Below are 14961 nucleotides of genomic sequence, written 5' to 3'. Positions count from 1 at the left end.
AATGCCTCGTGAAGCGCATTCGTAGGGCCTCTCCAGAGGCTGCCTCATGAGGGAAGGTTCTGCTTGGCTTCCCTTTGTCATTAGACTCAGGCTGAATCTGCTTGCTGCATGTGGAGAAAGTGCCCGTTCTGCTTTGGCAGAGTCTCCGGAGTGTTGGGTTCCTACCTGTCTTCATCTGAAAATTTGGTCTGGATATCCCTGCTGAAAGTGACTAGGGATCCCCAGCTGGGACAGCTCCCCTAGATCACCACTGCCGGATCTAGCCCACCCAGCCTCCTGCATCTCTGCTGCCAGAGCTGCCTGGCTCAGATTACCAGAGGGGAGGGAGGGTGGGTATGGATCTCAGGATCTGGGGCCCCAGGTGCACCGCAAGCCTGAACTCTCCATCTGCCTTGGCGAAACTCTGCCTGTGGCAGAGTGAGATCTTTGTATCCAGACCCTTCCAATTCACGGAGGCAAGTGGAAGACTGCTGCGTGGCTGGGAATTTCTAAAGGCTCAGGAAAAAGATGAACTGGCCCCATTCCTGCATCTCCTTTTGCTGGATTTACTTTGCTGTCTCCACACTGAGAGGTAAGAGGCTGATGGGTGTGTTACCATCTCAGCTCATTTGGGGGCCACTTCTTTGGTGGGAGTGGGCCAGCAAACAGAACAAATGCTCTAACTGCCAGGAAGTGTTTGTGCCTCTTATTGACTCACCAGAAAAATATACCCAAAGCTTGTCCTTAGCTGATGCTGGGTCCTGCCCAGTTCTGGTCCTCAGTTTGTTGTTCTTTGCTTTGAAATATATACGACATTGAATATTGATCCAGGTCCCTCTTTTTGAGCAGCTGTAGAAACAGCAGATGGAAAATATGCTCAGAAATTGTTTAATGACCTTTTTGAAGATTATTCCAATGCTCTTCGTCCAGTAGAAGATACAGATAAAGTCCTGAATGTCACCCTGCAGATTACACTTTCTCAGATTAAGGACATGGTAAGTAACATAAAGTGGTGACTCTTTGAAATCGTGCTAAGGATGAAGCTAACAGTGCTTTCCAAAGAGATGTCTTACCCAGAATTTGAGAGGGAGTGAGAACAGACAGCAACATGTACAAGCTGGTGGAGGAAGGGAATACCAAGGAGAGGTGCTCTCTACAAAAGTAATTTCACTAAATGTTACCTGATCCTGGGCATTAAGAGTAAGTCTTGATCATCTAGACAGAGATGGTGTCACATATCGTAGGATTCCCTTTCTATGAGGTGTCCAAAATAGGCAGAACCATAGAGACAAAAAGCAGAGTAGTGGTTGCTAGGGGCTGTCGAAGAACCAGAGACTTGTGAGTGGTGGCCTGATGGTCATAGGGTTTCTTTTTTGGGCTGACAACAATTTTCTGGAATTAGATAGCGGTAATGGTTCTACAACATTGTAATCCACTGAATCATACATTTTAAGAGGGCTAAATGGTGAGTTTTATGTTACATGAATTTTATTCCTGTTTTTTTTTTTAAAGAAAGGTAGTGTTTTAACATGGCATATCTTATTCAGTGCTTATAGGCATTTAATTACACAAAGTTATGAAACTTGAAAGACTTTCTTCTCTATATTATAGATGTTTTCTGACTTTCTCATTCAAGTGAATCATCAGTTGATCAATTTTCAGAGAAATTTGGGCTGTTGATCCATGCAAAGATCTGATGGCTTCAACATTTGCCCACTTTACATTCAGAACAGTAAATTAAGTAGAAAAAATATGGCCTTGGCAGTCAGTCAAAGGGTTAGACTAGAAAAGCTCTCATTTATTTAATGAAAGTAGATTTGTGCCCTTGGAATTTCTGTTGCAAGGAACAAGTGTTCTAGAGATGGAAGGCATTTGGTTGAGGTGTCTACTGGACAGAGTTCTATCATGGTTACTTGTGCAGGATGAAAGAAACCAGATTCTGACTGCCTATTTATGGATCCGCCAAATCTGGCATGATGCATATCTCACGTGGGATCGAGACCAGTATGATGGACTGGATTCCATCAGGATCCCCAGTGACCTGGTATGGAGGCCAGATATTGTCCTATATAACAAGTAAGTACAAGTCAGTCATTACTTGGGAGTGAACTTGCTGATTTAACAGAATTGAGACATAATGAAAAAAGATATTTAAAACATGCATGAAGTACCAATTCATGTATCTAGACCCTGAAATCATGTTCATAGAATCTTAGGTAATATAATAATGGGTCATAAAAGCTTAGAGCTATGTTCCCCTTTTGGATGAGAAACAATTTTATAGGTTGTATTGGTTTCCTAGGGTGCTCTAACAAAGTACCACAAACTGGGTGGCTTAAACAGCAGAAATATATTAGCTCACAGTTCTGGAGGCTAGAAGTACAAGGTTGGTTTTTTCTGAGGCTATGAAGGAGAATATGTTCCATGCCTCTCCTTTAGCTTCTGGTGGTTGCTGGCAATCTTTGTTTTCCCTGGACTTGTAGAAGTATCACCTTGACCTCTGCCCTCCTCTTCACATGCCATTCTTCAATGTGTTGTCTATGTCCATTTTTTCCCTTTTATAAAAACAAAAGTTGTGTTGGATTAGGGGCTACCCTACTCCAGCATGACCTTGTCTTAATTAATTACATTTGCAATGGCCCTATTCCAAATTTACATTCTGAGGTGCTGGGAGCTAGGATTTCAGCATATTCATTTCTGAGGGATACAATTCAACCCATAACAGTTGTGCTCCCTTCTCCAAGATCATGTATCAGTAACAGTGATACTACTAAGATTAAATCAGAATGGGCCAGCTAGTAGCTGACCTGTGGATTTCGGACATTGCAGTGGAAGATAAACTAGATCATAAGATCATCAGTTGGCCTTTTCCTGATTTCAGAGCTAGGAACCTTGAGAAAACAGGTAGGTACGGTTTATGTTTCCCAGATTGTAAAGTGCACATAAATCACCTGAAGAGCTTGTGAAAATACAGATTTTGATTCAGTAGGTCTGAGATAGTTTGACGTTCTGCATTTCTGTAAGCTTTAGATGTCAGTGCTGCTGGTTCATGGACCACACTTTGAGAAGGAACCACATTGCTCTATCACAGTTCATGTTCAGTAGCTCCACCTGTTTCGAAGGAGCTTCTCTCTTTTTCTTCTGGAACCCAAGTTCCTGTGGGTTGGGAAAGGTTCCTCTTTGACTCAGAACAGGGTGAATGAGGGGCAGTTCAGGGGAGCTCTCCTGAAAACTCAGCCTTCTAGTGCACATGAGTTTCCCTTCAGGAAGAAACATTGGTGAGTTGCAGCCAACTCAGAGAACTCATCCAAGGGACATGACCTATTGAATTGTAGTACCTATCCTTCTGACCTTTCTCCATTCTGAGTGGACCTTCCATATTCTTTTCAAGCAAGACAACATCCAAGTGTTAGTGCTTTATTAGTCCAGTTTCTACACTCTTCTCTCTCTCTCTCTCTCTCTCTCTCTCACACACACACACACACACACACACACACACACACACAGAAGGCAAGAGAATGAGTCACATTGTCCATTAGTTCCTCTCACTCACCGGGCACAGGTAATCAGAGAATATAGTTTACATAGATCATTATCAGTATCCTATCAATTCTAACAGTTCTTCCTGGAAAGTAGAGTGCTAGTTCTTCTCCTCCCTCTGCTTTGATTGGCTAAAGGTGTGAGCAACTCTTACTGACATGCTTCTTTGCAAGCTTGCATGGTAACCTAAGTTAGACCTACCCCAGTCCCCTGTTGTTACAGAAGCCAGTTGTGTGCTCATGAGCTCATACAAACCTACTGTGGCTTTCCTAAATTCTATCCCCATTCTCCCCTCCCCCTTTCTCCCCAGATCATTGGCCTTGAGGTGTGTAAGTTCTATTCCCTGTCCCTTTCAGGGAATCTTTTCACCACGTTGATTAATCAACTCTTTTCTATTCCTCTGGGTTGACTCTTCAGTCTTCTCTGCCTTCTTGTCCCAGATAGTTCTGTTTCAGATCCTTTATTCTGCTTTGCATTCTCCTTCTCAATAATGTCAGAATTTTATTACTTAGAGGAAACTCTAAATGTAGTTATGGTTGGATGCCATTTGCATTCCTATACCCAGCTGAAATGAGAATAGAAGAGAGTTATAGGATCAGGCAAAGAAGGGACCTTGGTCATAGCCATTTTCCTGACCCTGGCCCTTCCCGCTGAATTCCTGGACCTGCAGACTCTTCTGATCCCAGATATAATATTATTTCTGAGAAGGTAGTACACAACCTTGTAGACCACAAAATAGGCTTTCTGAGTGGTGGTGGGAGAGGAAAGAGGAGTATATGGTAGTGATCCAATCAGTTGTGATAAATATAGATTGGGCAGGAAGATGCTTAACATCTAGATTCACCACTGGTGCCTGAACCCATAGGGCTACACTTGTTAGGGTGTGTTCAGGATGGTTATTGGTCTGGAAGTTACTTCATGTGAGGAGCAGTTGAATTTGTTGATACTTAGTTTGGAAGCAAGAAGTCCTTGGGAAGACTTGATAGCTATGTTAGTCAACCAAGGAGAAAATTAGGTAAAGAAAAGAGAGAATTGCTCTAAAATCCAAGACTATTAAAAGTTAAAGGGAAGATAAACAGTTTAAAAAATAATCATAGCGAATAACTTGAGCAATGAATGTTCCCAAAAGATAGTGAGCTCTTTAGCAATATAGTTATTCAAGCAGATACTGGCTCTGTTACCAGATCAGTAAAAGAATAAATAAATTTTGGCTCAGAGTTCTAGTAAGGTTGTTTAGTCTATGTATATGGCCAATATAATGGTTAGTGCAAAAGGCTACAAGGATTCCTAATATTACACTGGGTAAAGACTGGATTATAGACATTCTGAGTGTACATTTATTATGAGAGAGTTCTTTTTTTTTTTTTAAGTTCATGTATTTATTTTGAGACAGAGAAAGAGAGAGAGAGGATATGCAAGAGAGAGCAGGGGAGGGGCAGAGAGAGAGGGATAGAGAGAATACCAAGCAGGCTCCTGGCTGACAGTGCAAAGCCTGACATGGGAGCCTGATGTCACCAACACTGAGATCATGACCTGAACCAAAATCAAGGGTCCAAAGCTTAACTGACTGAGCCACCCAGATGCCCCATAAGAGAGTTCTAATGGTTGGGTTTGTTTTTTTTTCAAGATTTGTTAATTTTTGTTTTTTTTTTTAATTTATTTGTTTATTTTGAGAGAGGGAAAGAAAGTGCATGCATGAGTGGGGGAGGAGCAGAGAAAGAAAGAGGCAGAGAGAGAATCCCAAGCAGGCTCCACGCTGACCATGTGATGCGGGAGCTAGAACTCATGAACCATGAGATCATCATCTGAGCTAAAATCAAGAGTCAGACACCCAACCAACTGAGCCACTCAGGTGCCCCCCAATTTTTTTTAAGTAATCTCTATACCTAATGTCAGGCTCAAACTCACAACCCCAAGATCAAGCATCGCATGCTCCACCAACTGAGATAGCCAGGTGACCCTAATGGTTGGGTTTCAGTGGGTCATGTTAACACTTGTTTTAGACCTGGTAAGGAATTGGGTACCTTATCATATATGGACAGACTTTGTCTAGAATTTAGCATTAGGGCTCGCTTAAGTCATCTAGGTGGTTGAGAAAATGGCAAACTTGTTAGATGAGTTTAGAAGTAAAGGAGGGGAAGAGGAACAGGTTTGAGGAAAAAAATGATGACTTTGGTGTGGGATCTATTCAGTTTGGGGGACCAAAGGAACATCCACATAGAGACAACCAATGAAGAGACTGAAAAGGCAATTGTTAAACCTGGAAAGAAGGTCAGGGATAGAGATATCAAAAGCCCTTTGAGCCCTTATAGAACTACTCAAGGAAGGAAAGAAAATGACTGTGGTTAAAGCTGGTGAAACTCTTCACTGAAGACATTTAAAGAAGACATATATAAGAAATGGCTAAAAGGGTGGAAAAAGATGTGAGAGAGAGTTGTGTCATAGAAATCACAGGGAAGAAAGGATGTCTAGAAACTTACAGTGTGAAATGTTTGGGAAGAATTGAACAGGATAGGAATTTAGAATAGGTCTTTATATTTGCTGTTTGCGTCATGAATGACCTTTGAAAGAGGACACACTGGGAAGAAGCCAAACTGTAAGAATAAAAGCAAGATGGGGAAGTGACAGTAACGTGTATCACTTCCAGTGTATAGAAAAAGAGGCGGGAAGTGAGAAGTGCCTGAGAGGAAGGAAAGCTGGTAGGAGAGACTATGGAATGTTATGCCCAGAATTTGTGATCCCCAAAGACCACTAGGGAGCCGAGTCTGATGCAAAAGCAAAAGAGCCTTTATTCGAGCTAGCTCGAGCTCAATCCCCTACCTGCACCGATGCAGCGGTGAGATACCGGGGAGAGAGAGCGAGTTTCAAAAGGACAAAGGTTTTATTGGGGCCTAGGGGCAGTTGGTGAGGTAATGGCTGTGGCCTCAGCCGATTGGCTGGGGAAGGGTCTGGGGAAGGGTCTGAGTCCTGTTAGGCAGGTGAGTGGGAGGTTACTCAAGGGGAGGAGGCGTGGTCAAGGTGAAGGACACAGAACAAGATGGAGTCGGCCGGAGTAGGCCCGCCCTTTCATGGAACAGCATTGGGAAAGGTTTAGATGATATAGAATAAGAAGAACCAAGAGAGGGGCACCTGAGTGGCTCAGACTACTGAGCATCCGACTTTGGCTCAGGTCATGATCTCACGGTCATGGCTTCGAGCCCTGTGTCAGGCTCTGTGCTGACAGCCCACAGCCTGGAGCCTGCTTTGGATTCTGTGTCTCCCTCTCTCTCTGCCCCTCCCCCACTCTCTCTCTCTCTCTGTCTCTCAAAAATAAATAAACATTAAAAAAAAAAAAAAAAAAGGAGAACCAAGAGATGCAGAATCCTGAAGGAGACCTGGGAGGACAGGAATCACAGTATCAGAAAGGAAGTTAGCCTTGGAAAGAAAGCGGGGGCTTCTTTTTGTTTTGGAAATGTCCAAAGAGATTCTCTCTGATCCTGAGATTCTCTCCTCCTATACCAAGAAGGCAGGATGGGTGAGTGATATTCTCTGTTCACACATAGTTCTCACTTCTCATTTAGCTAACTACATACATTTCTCATTGTTACAGAGGATAGGTTCAGGGATTTTCAAATGACTTCAGCTTGTTATCTTCACAAAGACCCATTCTAAAGATCCTTCTCTCTAAACCCTCATTAAAGGCCATCATTAAAATTTGAGCACCACAAGGTTAACTATAATGGTCTGATTTGGTCCACTTCAGACCATTACAATTAATGTTGTGGTGCCCAATTTTTAAGAAGTGGAAAAAAATACTTTAAAACATGCCAGTTCTTTGATCCAGCACATGTTCTTCTAGCAATTTAACCTAAGGAAAGAGTCAGTGGATAAATGCAAAGATTCAATTACAGGGACATTCACTACAGCATTGTTTATAAATGCAAATCATGGAAACTGACAATGTTGAGCATCAACAGATGGGTTAAATAAGTATGGCATCTCTATATAATGGAATATAAAGGAAAACTATCAGCCGTGAAAATAATGTTGCAGGAGAATATGAATGAATAACTATATTTTAAATTTTGTATCATCCTTTTTATGCTAAAATAATTTTTTTATTTCAGGATAATTTTAGATTTCCAGAAAAGTTGCAAAGATGGTACAGAGAGTTCCCATATACCCTTCACCTAGCTTCCCCTGATGTTACATCTTATATAACAGTACATTTGTCAAAACTAATACAATGTTATTAGTTAAACTACAGACTTTATTGGATTTCACCAGTTTTTCCACAAATGTGCTTTTTATTCCAGAATCCAATCCAGGATGCCTTTCATATTACATTTAACCATAATATGTTTTGTAGGGAAAAAATTATAAGGGAGACTGGAAAATACGCATTAAATGTGAATAGAAAACGTATCAGTTAAGGTTGTGAGCATTGAAAACTGACTTTGACTACTTTGTGAAAAAAGGGGTTTGTTGGAAGGGCATGGTGCAACTCATTGAATTAAAGGGGGAAGAAAAGGGCACCTGGGTGGCTCAGTCGGTGTCTGACTTTGGCTCAGGTCATGATCTCATGGTTTATGAGTTCGAGTCATATGTCAAGCTCTGGGCTGGCAGCTTAGAGCCTGGACCCTGCTTGGGATTCTGTGTCTCCTTCTCTCTCTGCCCCTCCCCCACTTGTGCTCTGTCTCTGTCTCTGTCTCTGTCTCTCTCTCAAAAATGAATAAACATTTTTAAAAAATAAAGGGGGAAAAAAATCAATGACCAGTTTTTAGAAAGGACACCCTGAGACTGCTCTAGAGTTTGAGGAAGCAAGGACTCCTGAGCTGGTTTGTTTTATTAGGAAGCACCACCAGGGCGACTGTTTTTGGTCTTTGGGTCCCTCTACATAAGATCTAAACTCCAGGGAGAGTGAATCAGTTGGATCTAGCCCTTGGCCAGAGGAGGCTGGGGCACCTTGATGAACATTTCATCTGCCTTCTAATGGTGGTAGAAAAAGTCACTCTCTAAAGGAAAATAGAAATTCTGTACCCAGGCATAAATGTTGATAAAGCAAAAAGAAGATATACCTAGAATAAATTATTATTTCTTAGGTTATGGGTAAATGAATTTTTGTCTGCATTTTTCAAATGTTCTATGATAAACATGTACAACTCTTCCAATCGCAACAAAAGGCTATTTTAATATTCTTGTGTCCAAGGTCAATAAAATCAGGTAAGCAGGCCTCCCTGTTAGAATTCAGCCTCAACAGGGTTACTTTTTGTCTAGATGCTTGAATCATTATACCTGGACTAAGAAACTGGCTTTGGAAACGAAGAGGAAAGGACATAGAGCAGAGATGCTTTAAAGGAAGAATTCCGGAGAAGTTGGCCCTGAGTAGTTACAGGAGATGGAGGAGAGGGGCAAATTGGAATTGGTTCTGACTCTCAGCCAGGGTGACAGGGAGAATGGTGACCCATTGCCAGAGGCACTGAAGTGATGGCCACAGGGCCATGAGCTGTTTGGAGTGAAGGAGTTGATGAGTTGTCTTGACCAGCAGCTTTCATATTCCTCCTCTGGCCTCCAGGGCTGATGACGAATCTTCTGAGCCTGTGAACACTAACGTGGTTCTGCGGTATGATGGGCTAATCACCTGGGACGCACCAGCCATCACCAAAAGCTCCTGTGTAGTGGATGTCACCTATTTCCCCTTTGATAACCAGCAGTGCAATCTAACCTTTGGTTCCTGGACCTACAATGGGAACCAGGTGGACATATTCAATGCCCTAGACAGTGGAGACCTCTCTGACTTCATCGAAGATGTGGAGTGGGAGGTCCATGGCATGCCTGCTGTGAAGAATGTGATCTCCTATGGCTGCTGCTCTGAGCCTTACCCAGATGTGACATTCACTCTCCTTCTGAAGAGGAGGTCCTCATTCTATATCGTCAACCTCCTCATCCCATGCGTCCTCATATCTTTTCTGGCTCCCTTGAGTTTTTATCTCCCAGCAGCCTCTGGGGAAAAGGTCTCCTTGGGAGTGACCATCCTGTTGGCCATGACTGTATTTCAGCTCATGGTGGCAGAGATCATGCCGGCCTCAGAAAATGTACCTCTGATAGGTGAGTTCAAGTGTCTCACACTTTGAGACTAGCTTTGTAGTGACTGGGATTGTATCTGTTCCTTTAAACTCATAACAATTAGGTCAACCTCAGACTCAACGGCTGTCACATACTTCATTTAGTGTCTTCAGTTGGCATCTTTGAAAACAGATATGGCTGTTTTCCAAAACTAGTCTTATGGCCTCCGGGTTTACACAAAAGGGAAATGAGAGGTAATATAGTTTAGAGCAGTGCTTCTCAAAGTGTGGTCCCTGGACCCACGGTGCAGCATCATTTTAAAATGCAAATTCTCAGGGCCCACCCAGACTACTGAATTAGAAACTCTGGGAGCAAACCCTGGCAATCTGTTTTAACAAGGCCTCTGGGTGATTTTGATGCACTTTCTGTTTCATTGACTTAGAAGTTAAGGCCATGATTTTGAAGTTAAAGAAATCTGCATTTGAACTCTGATCTCACCACTCATTTCTTAATGATCAATCTTAGGCAAGTTACTGCACCTTTTAGTTTCTGTTTCATCACCTGAAAATTTTGTGTAATTGCTACTCAATTGTGTCATTGGTTAGGGTAGGAGCTGGCATATGGTAAGTATCCAGTAAGTAGTGACTATTATTATCTTTTCACATCACAAGGGATTTCTTCTTGGGAAAGACCGGCGAACATGATAGAAATAGTTGACTATTTTTAAGCCCATCATCTTCCCTTAAGAGAATAATCTTTAGCCTTTATTGGGTATAGTAGATATGGGAGAACTTGTTAAAATGTAGATTCCTACATCTAAAGAGTTTGATTTAGCAATCTTGGGCAAGAGTTGGGAATCTAAGGTGATTCTAGGATAGGCCACATTTTCAATACTCTGCTCTAATAAAATGTCCTTCTAAGGGTAGATGTGGAAACAGAGACTACCCACCCCTGCCTCCCCTTCTTTTCCTTACCTCATTTTGAGGCCCCTCCTAACACCTTTCCTACCTGCACCCTGCCACCTGGGTCCTACTCAGCTCCAACACATCTGTCTCAATGACTTGCTGTTGTAATAGATGCTTCCCAGAATCAGAGGCTAGACCTAATTTCTGGTTCTTAAAGTAGACAATTAGGAGAAATTTCAGGACACCTAGAGACTTAGAGACCAATATGAAAGGGATGTTGTACTGCCCTTTTATCCTCTACTGAATCCAATATTACCCAATATTCAGACATCGCTATGTTGGTTTCCCTGTTTGGAGAGCAAAAAACATAGATGCATGTACACACGGACGGACACACACACACACACACACACATACACACACACTCACCTTTTTGAGAAATAGACACAGAGAGTTCTCTCTGCCCCACCCCCACACCACTAATAAAGAGGAAGAAGTGTATTGGCATTTCTATTACCTCTCCTGAGACAGAAATGATTGACAGTGATGACCTCTAATCAGAACCTATTTGAGGCAAGAACAATTGGCAGATCTCTCTTTCTTCTTTACAAGTGACATTCAATGGAAAGCTGGCTAAAGCTTTAAAGAGAGAAGTCTTGGGATGTGTGTCAGAAATTTTGCAACATTACTTATTCTGTGTCTGTGATAATATTCCTTTCTAGGAAATAATTCCTTTCTAGGAAAGGTGCACACAGATCTTGAGCATGTTTATTAACTATTACAATGTGTCATTTGCAGCACCTATGAAATACATTTCTAATCTTATAGAAATGTGTTTAAGTTTTCCAAAGAAGTGTAGTATTGGATCTAAGCTTCTGGCCCATAGTCTTTAGCATATTAAGACAGATCCCATTTATTCTGAGTTTACTTTGAGCTTTTAACAAATAATGAGTGGATGATGAAATTATCAAGTACATTGTTTTCATCTGTTAAGATTATCATCTGAGCTTTTTCCTTTACCCCATTAATATAGTGAATTAGGTTTTCTGATGTTGAGTTAAACCCTCCTTTATCATGGTGAATTATCATTTTAAGACACTACTAGATTTAGTTAGCTAATAATTTTTATAGGACTTTCTCAAATACATCTGTAAGTAAAATGACCTTAATATTTCCTTTCTTGTTATTTTTGGAATCAAGGCTAAATTGACTTCATAATAGGAGATAGGCATTTTCTCTTTTTCTATTTCTGGAAAACTTGACATGGTAAGACTTGTATAAGACATGCACAAACTTGTAAAAGTTTGGTAAAACTCATCTATAAAACCAACTCTGGAGCTTTCCTATTCCTTTTTTTTAATGCTAAATTTTATGTCATATATTTCTAGAAATTTCATTTAGGTTTTCAAATATATTATTGTACAGCTATTTATAATATTGTTTTATTGTATTCTAAATTTCTATCCTGTTACTTCTTTTATATTCTCTCTCTCTCTCTCTCTCTCCTCTCTCTCTCTCTCTCCCCACCACCACCCTGCCTGTATTCTGTGAGTGGCTGTATCAGAGGTTTATCAATTTTATTCCTCTTTTCAAATAGCTTTTTCTTTGGTTTGCTTTGTTTTTTTTTGTTGTTGTTCTAAATTTTATAAATTTGTGCCTTCACCTTTATTAATTCCTTCCTTAACTTTCCTTTTTCATGAATGTTTGCTTTATGCAATCACATGTTAAAGACAAACAGTGACATAGTGCCTCCTCTCTTACCCAACAGTAAAGAGGTCTGAAGACAATTCTGGGAGCTGGCCAAGATCGTTGTTTGTTGAAAGTGGAATTTTTTCACATCATGATCTCAGCAAACATTTAGAAAACTAACTCAGTGCAAGAGACAGTCCTCAGAACTTTACATGTATCATCTCCATTAAGCCTCACGTATGCCTGTATATCTAATTATTATGCTCATTTTCAGAGAAGGAAGCTGAGGCATAGCAGGATGGTATAGCTTGCTCTAGGCCACAAGTCTACTAAGTGATAGAGCTGTCATTTGAACCCAAAAAGTTTGATTTCAGAAGTTTATACTAGTAACCATTAGTGTATACAGCTTCCCTAGAAAAGGTGTTCGTTTCTTTTTTCTTTTTCTTTCTTCTCTTTTCTTTTCTTTCTTTCTTTTTTTTGGGGGGGGGGCAAACATAAGGACAATTTTAAGCTAACTCAGTTGTGGTTATTTTCCAGGCAAATACTACATAGCCACAATGGCTTTGATCACAGCCTCCACCGCGTTGACCATTATGGTGATGAATATCCACTTCTGTGGGGCCGAGGCCCGGCCAGTGCCACACTGGGCCAGGGTGGTCATCCTGAAATACATGTCCAGGGTCTTGTGTGTCTACGATGTGGGTGAGAGCTGCATTAGTCCCCGCCACAACAGGGAGCGAACCCACCTCACAAAGGTTTATGGCAAACTTCCAGAGCCAAATCTGAACATGGACAGAAACAAAGACCTTCCCAGAAAGAAGGAAATAAACAAGCTCTTAAAGAATGACTTGGGATGCCAGGGTGAGAACCCACAGGATGCTGACAGTTACTGTGCACGGTACAAAGTGCTGACAAGGAATATCGAGTACATTGCCAAGTGCCTCAAAGACCACAAGGCCACCAATTCCAAGGGGAGTGAGTGGAAGAAAGTTGCAAAAGTCATAGACCGATTCTTCATGTGGGTTTTTTTCATTATGGTGTTTGTGATGACTGTTTTGATCATAGCCAGAGCAGATTAGTGGGCATTTGGTATATGGAAATAAATCAGTAAAATTCCCTGTGATCTACTCTAATATTTTCCCAAGTCAGATTTACATACACACATGCAAATATATATATATATAGTGAGTGTGTATATATATATGTGTATATACATATATATACACACACACACATACACACATATATATGTAAACATACATATAAAATTTAGTGGTTATGTTGTGTTTACTTTTTATTTTTAATTTCTTTTTTTAATGGTTATTTATTTTTGAGAGAGAGACAGAGACACAGAGAGACAGACTGCAAGTGGGGGAGGGGCAGAGAGAGGGAGACACAGAATCTGAAGCAGGCTCCAGGCTCTGAGCTGTCAGCACAGAGCCCGACACGGATGTGGAACTCACGAGCCATGAGATCATGACCTGAGCCAAAGTTGGATGCTTAACTGACTGAGCTACCTCCTGCACCCCTTTTATTTTTAATTTCAAATCAATATTATATAATATATCTTTCAAGTTAAGTGATGCATAAAAAAGAAAAGTTGTTAAGCAGGAGGTCCAAAATTTCAAGGGTAGGAAGATGAAGGAAATAAAAAAGGATTCTTTTTGCAGCCCACCGGGGTGGTAGGCAGCTGGCCCCTTTAGTAGTACAGATAACACAGAACCTTATATTACTCTTTAAAAATGAAAACAAAATGAAACAAGCTCATTCTCCCCTTAGTCCCTATTAAAACATGCTTTAAAAAAAAAGAAAGGAAAATAGTCATGTATTCTTCGGTGCAATTTAAAGTCGCTATGTTACCTTTCTCAGGACTGGTGCATTTCAAGTCATTTCTCAAATGATGGAATAAAAATTTTTGTTCCATATATAAAGGCAGTCTAAGAATCAGTAGCTTCATGGGTAAGAGAACTTTCTTCATAATGACAATGTCATATATGGTGATATAGTGGTTATATTTTATATAAACCCTAAAGAAGAAGTTACTCCTGCATTTAGTCTTTGACTTAAATAAGATGTTCAGCAAACTGGGCTCATTCAATTATTCACCAAATATCTATTGAGTTTCTCTTATGTATAATAAAGTTGCATGATTCACATTTGTATTGGGTATCATAGCAAATCTTATGCACAGGTCTGATCCTTTTTTTTTTTAATTTTTTTAAACGTTTATTTATTTTTGAGACAGAGAGAGACAGAGCATGAACGGGGGGGAGGGTCAGAGAGAGAGGAAGACACAGAATCCGAAGCAGGCTCCAGGCTCTGAGCGGTTGACACAGAGCCTGACGTGGGGCTCGAACTCACGGACCACGAGATCATGACTTGAGCCGAAGTCGGACGCTTAACCGACTGAACCACCCAGGTGCCCCAGGTCTGATCCTTTTTGATCTTCACAACAATTCTGTGAGCCAGCCAAGCAGGTATTTCTAGTCTTTTTTTTGTCAGAGAAGGAAACTATGTCAGAGGAAGGTGCATGGAAGTGACCCACCTCCTCAACATTCAACCAAGCGGTAAGTGGAGCTGGGATTCAGACCCTCATCACTGTGACTCTGAGTTTGGACCAGGCCTGCTCCAATCACACTGCTTTTGGTCATGATAGATCATGATTTAGGATACAAGAGACTGAGGGATCCTCATTCTGAATTCTGATTTTCTGCCCTGAAGTACTTCCTATGCTTTTCCACTTTTTTCCTACTTTCAATGAAATGTGTCATCAAATTCTCCCCAGACAAATACAATATAGTGT

At 41.0% G+C, this 14961-nt stretch overlaps 1 protein-coding gene across 1 annotated transcript; it reads left to right on the top strand.

The window, feature by feature from the left end:
- The first annotated feature begins 220 nt into the window (after positions 1 to 220).
- Positions 221 to 13237, top strand: CHRNA9 (cholinergic receptor nicotinic alpha 9 subunit). The gene is made up of 5 exons (XM_047856835.1): positions 221 to 571; positions 829 to 974; positions 1901 to 2055; positions 9074 to 9606; positions 12696 to 13237. The coding sequence occupies exons 1-5, from the start codon at positions 508 to 510 to the stop codon at positions 13235 to 13237; spliced, it is 1440 nt and encodes a 479-aa protein (XP_047712791.1). The 5' UTR covers positions 221 to 507.
- The last annotated feature ends 1724 nt before the right edge of the window (positions 13238 to 14961 follow it).

The sequence above is a fragment of the Prionailurus viverrinus genome, chromosome B1 (assembly GCF_022837055.1).
Source record: "Prionailurus viverrinus isolate Anna chromosome B1, UM_Priviv_1.0, whole genome shotgun sequence".
Classification (NCBI taxonomy): Eukaryota; Metazoa; Chordata; class Mammalia; order Carnivora; family Felidae; genus Prionailurus; species Prionailurus viverrinus.
The sequence above is the reverse complement of the archived record's forward strand: the minus strand, read 5'-3'. Positions and strand labels throughout refer to the sequence as shown.

Coding starts and splice junctions, on each gene's coding strand:
- CHRNA9 (XM_047856835.1), top strand. CDS start 508: ATGAACTGGCCCCATTCCTGCATCTCCTTTTGCTGGATTTACTTTGCT. Junction 2,056..9,073: donor GATATTGTCCTATATAACAA/GTAAGTACAAGT, acceptor TCTGGCCTCCAG/GGCTGATGACGAATCTTCTG. Junction 9,607..12,695: donor AGAAAATGTACCTCTGATAG/GTGAGTTCAAGT, acceptor GTTATTTTCCAG/GCAAATACTACATAGCCACA.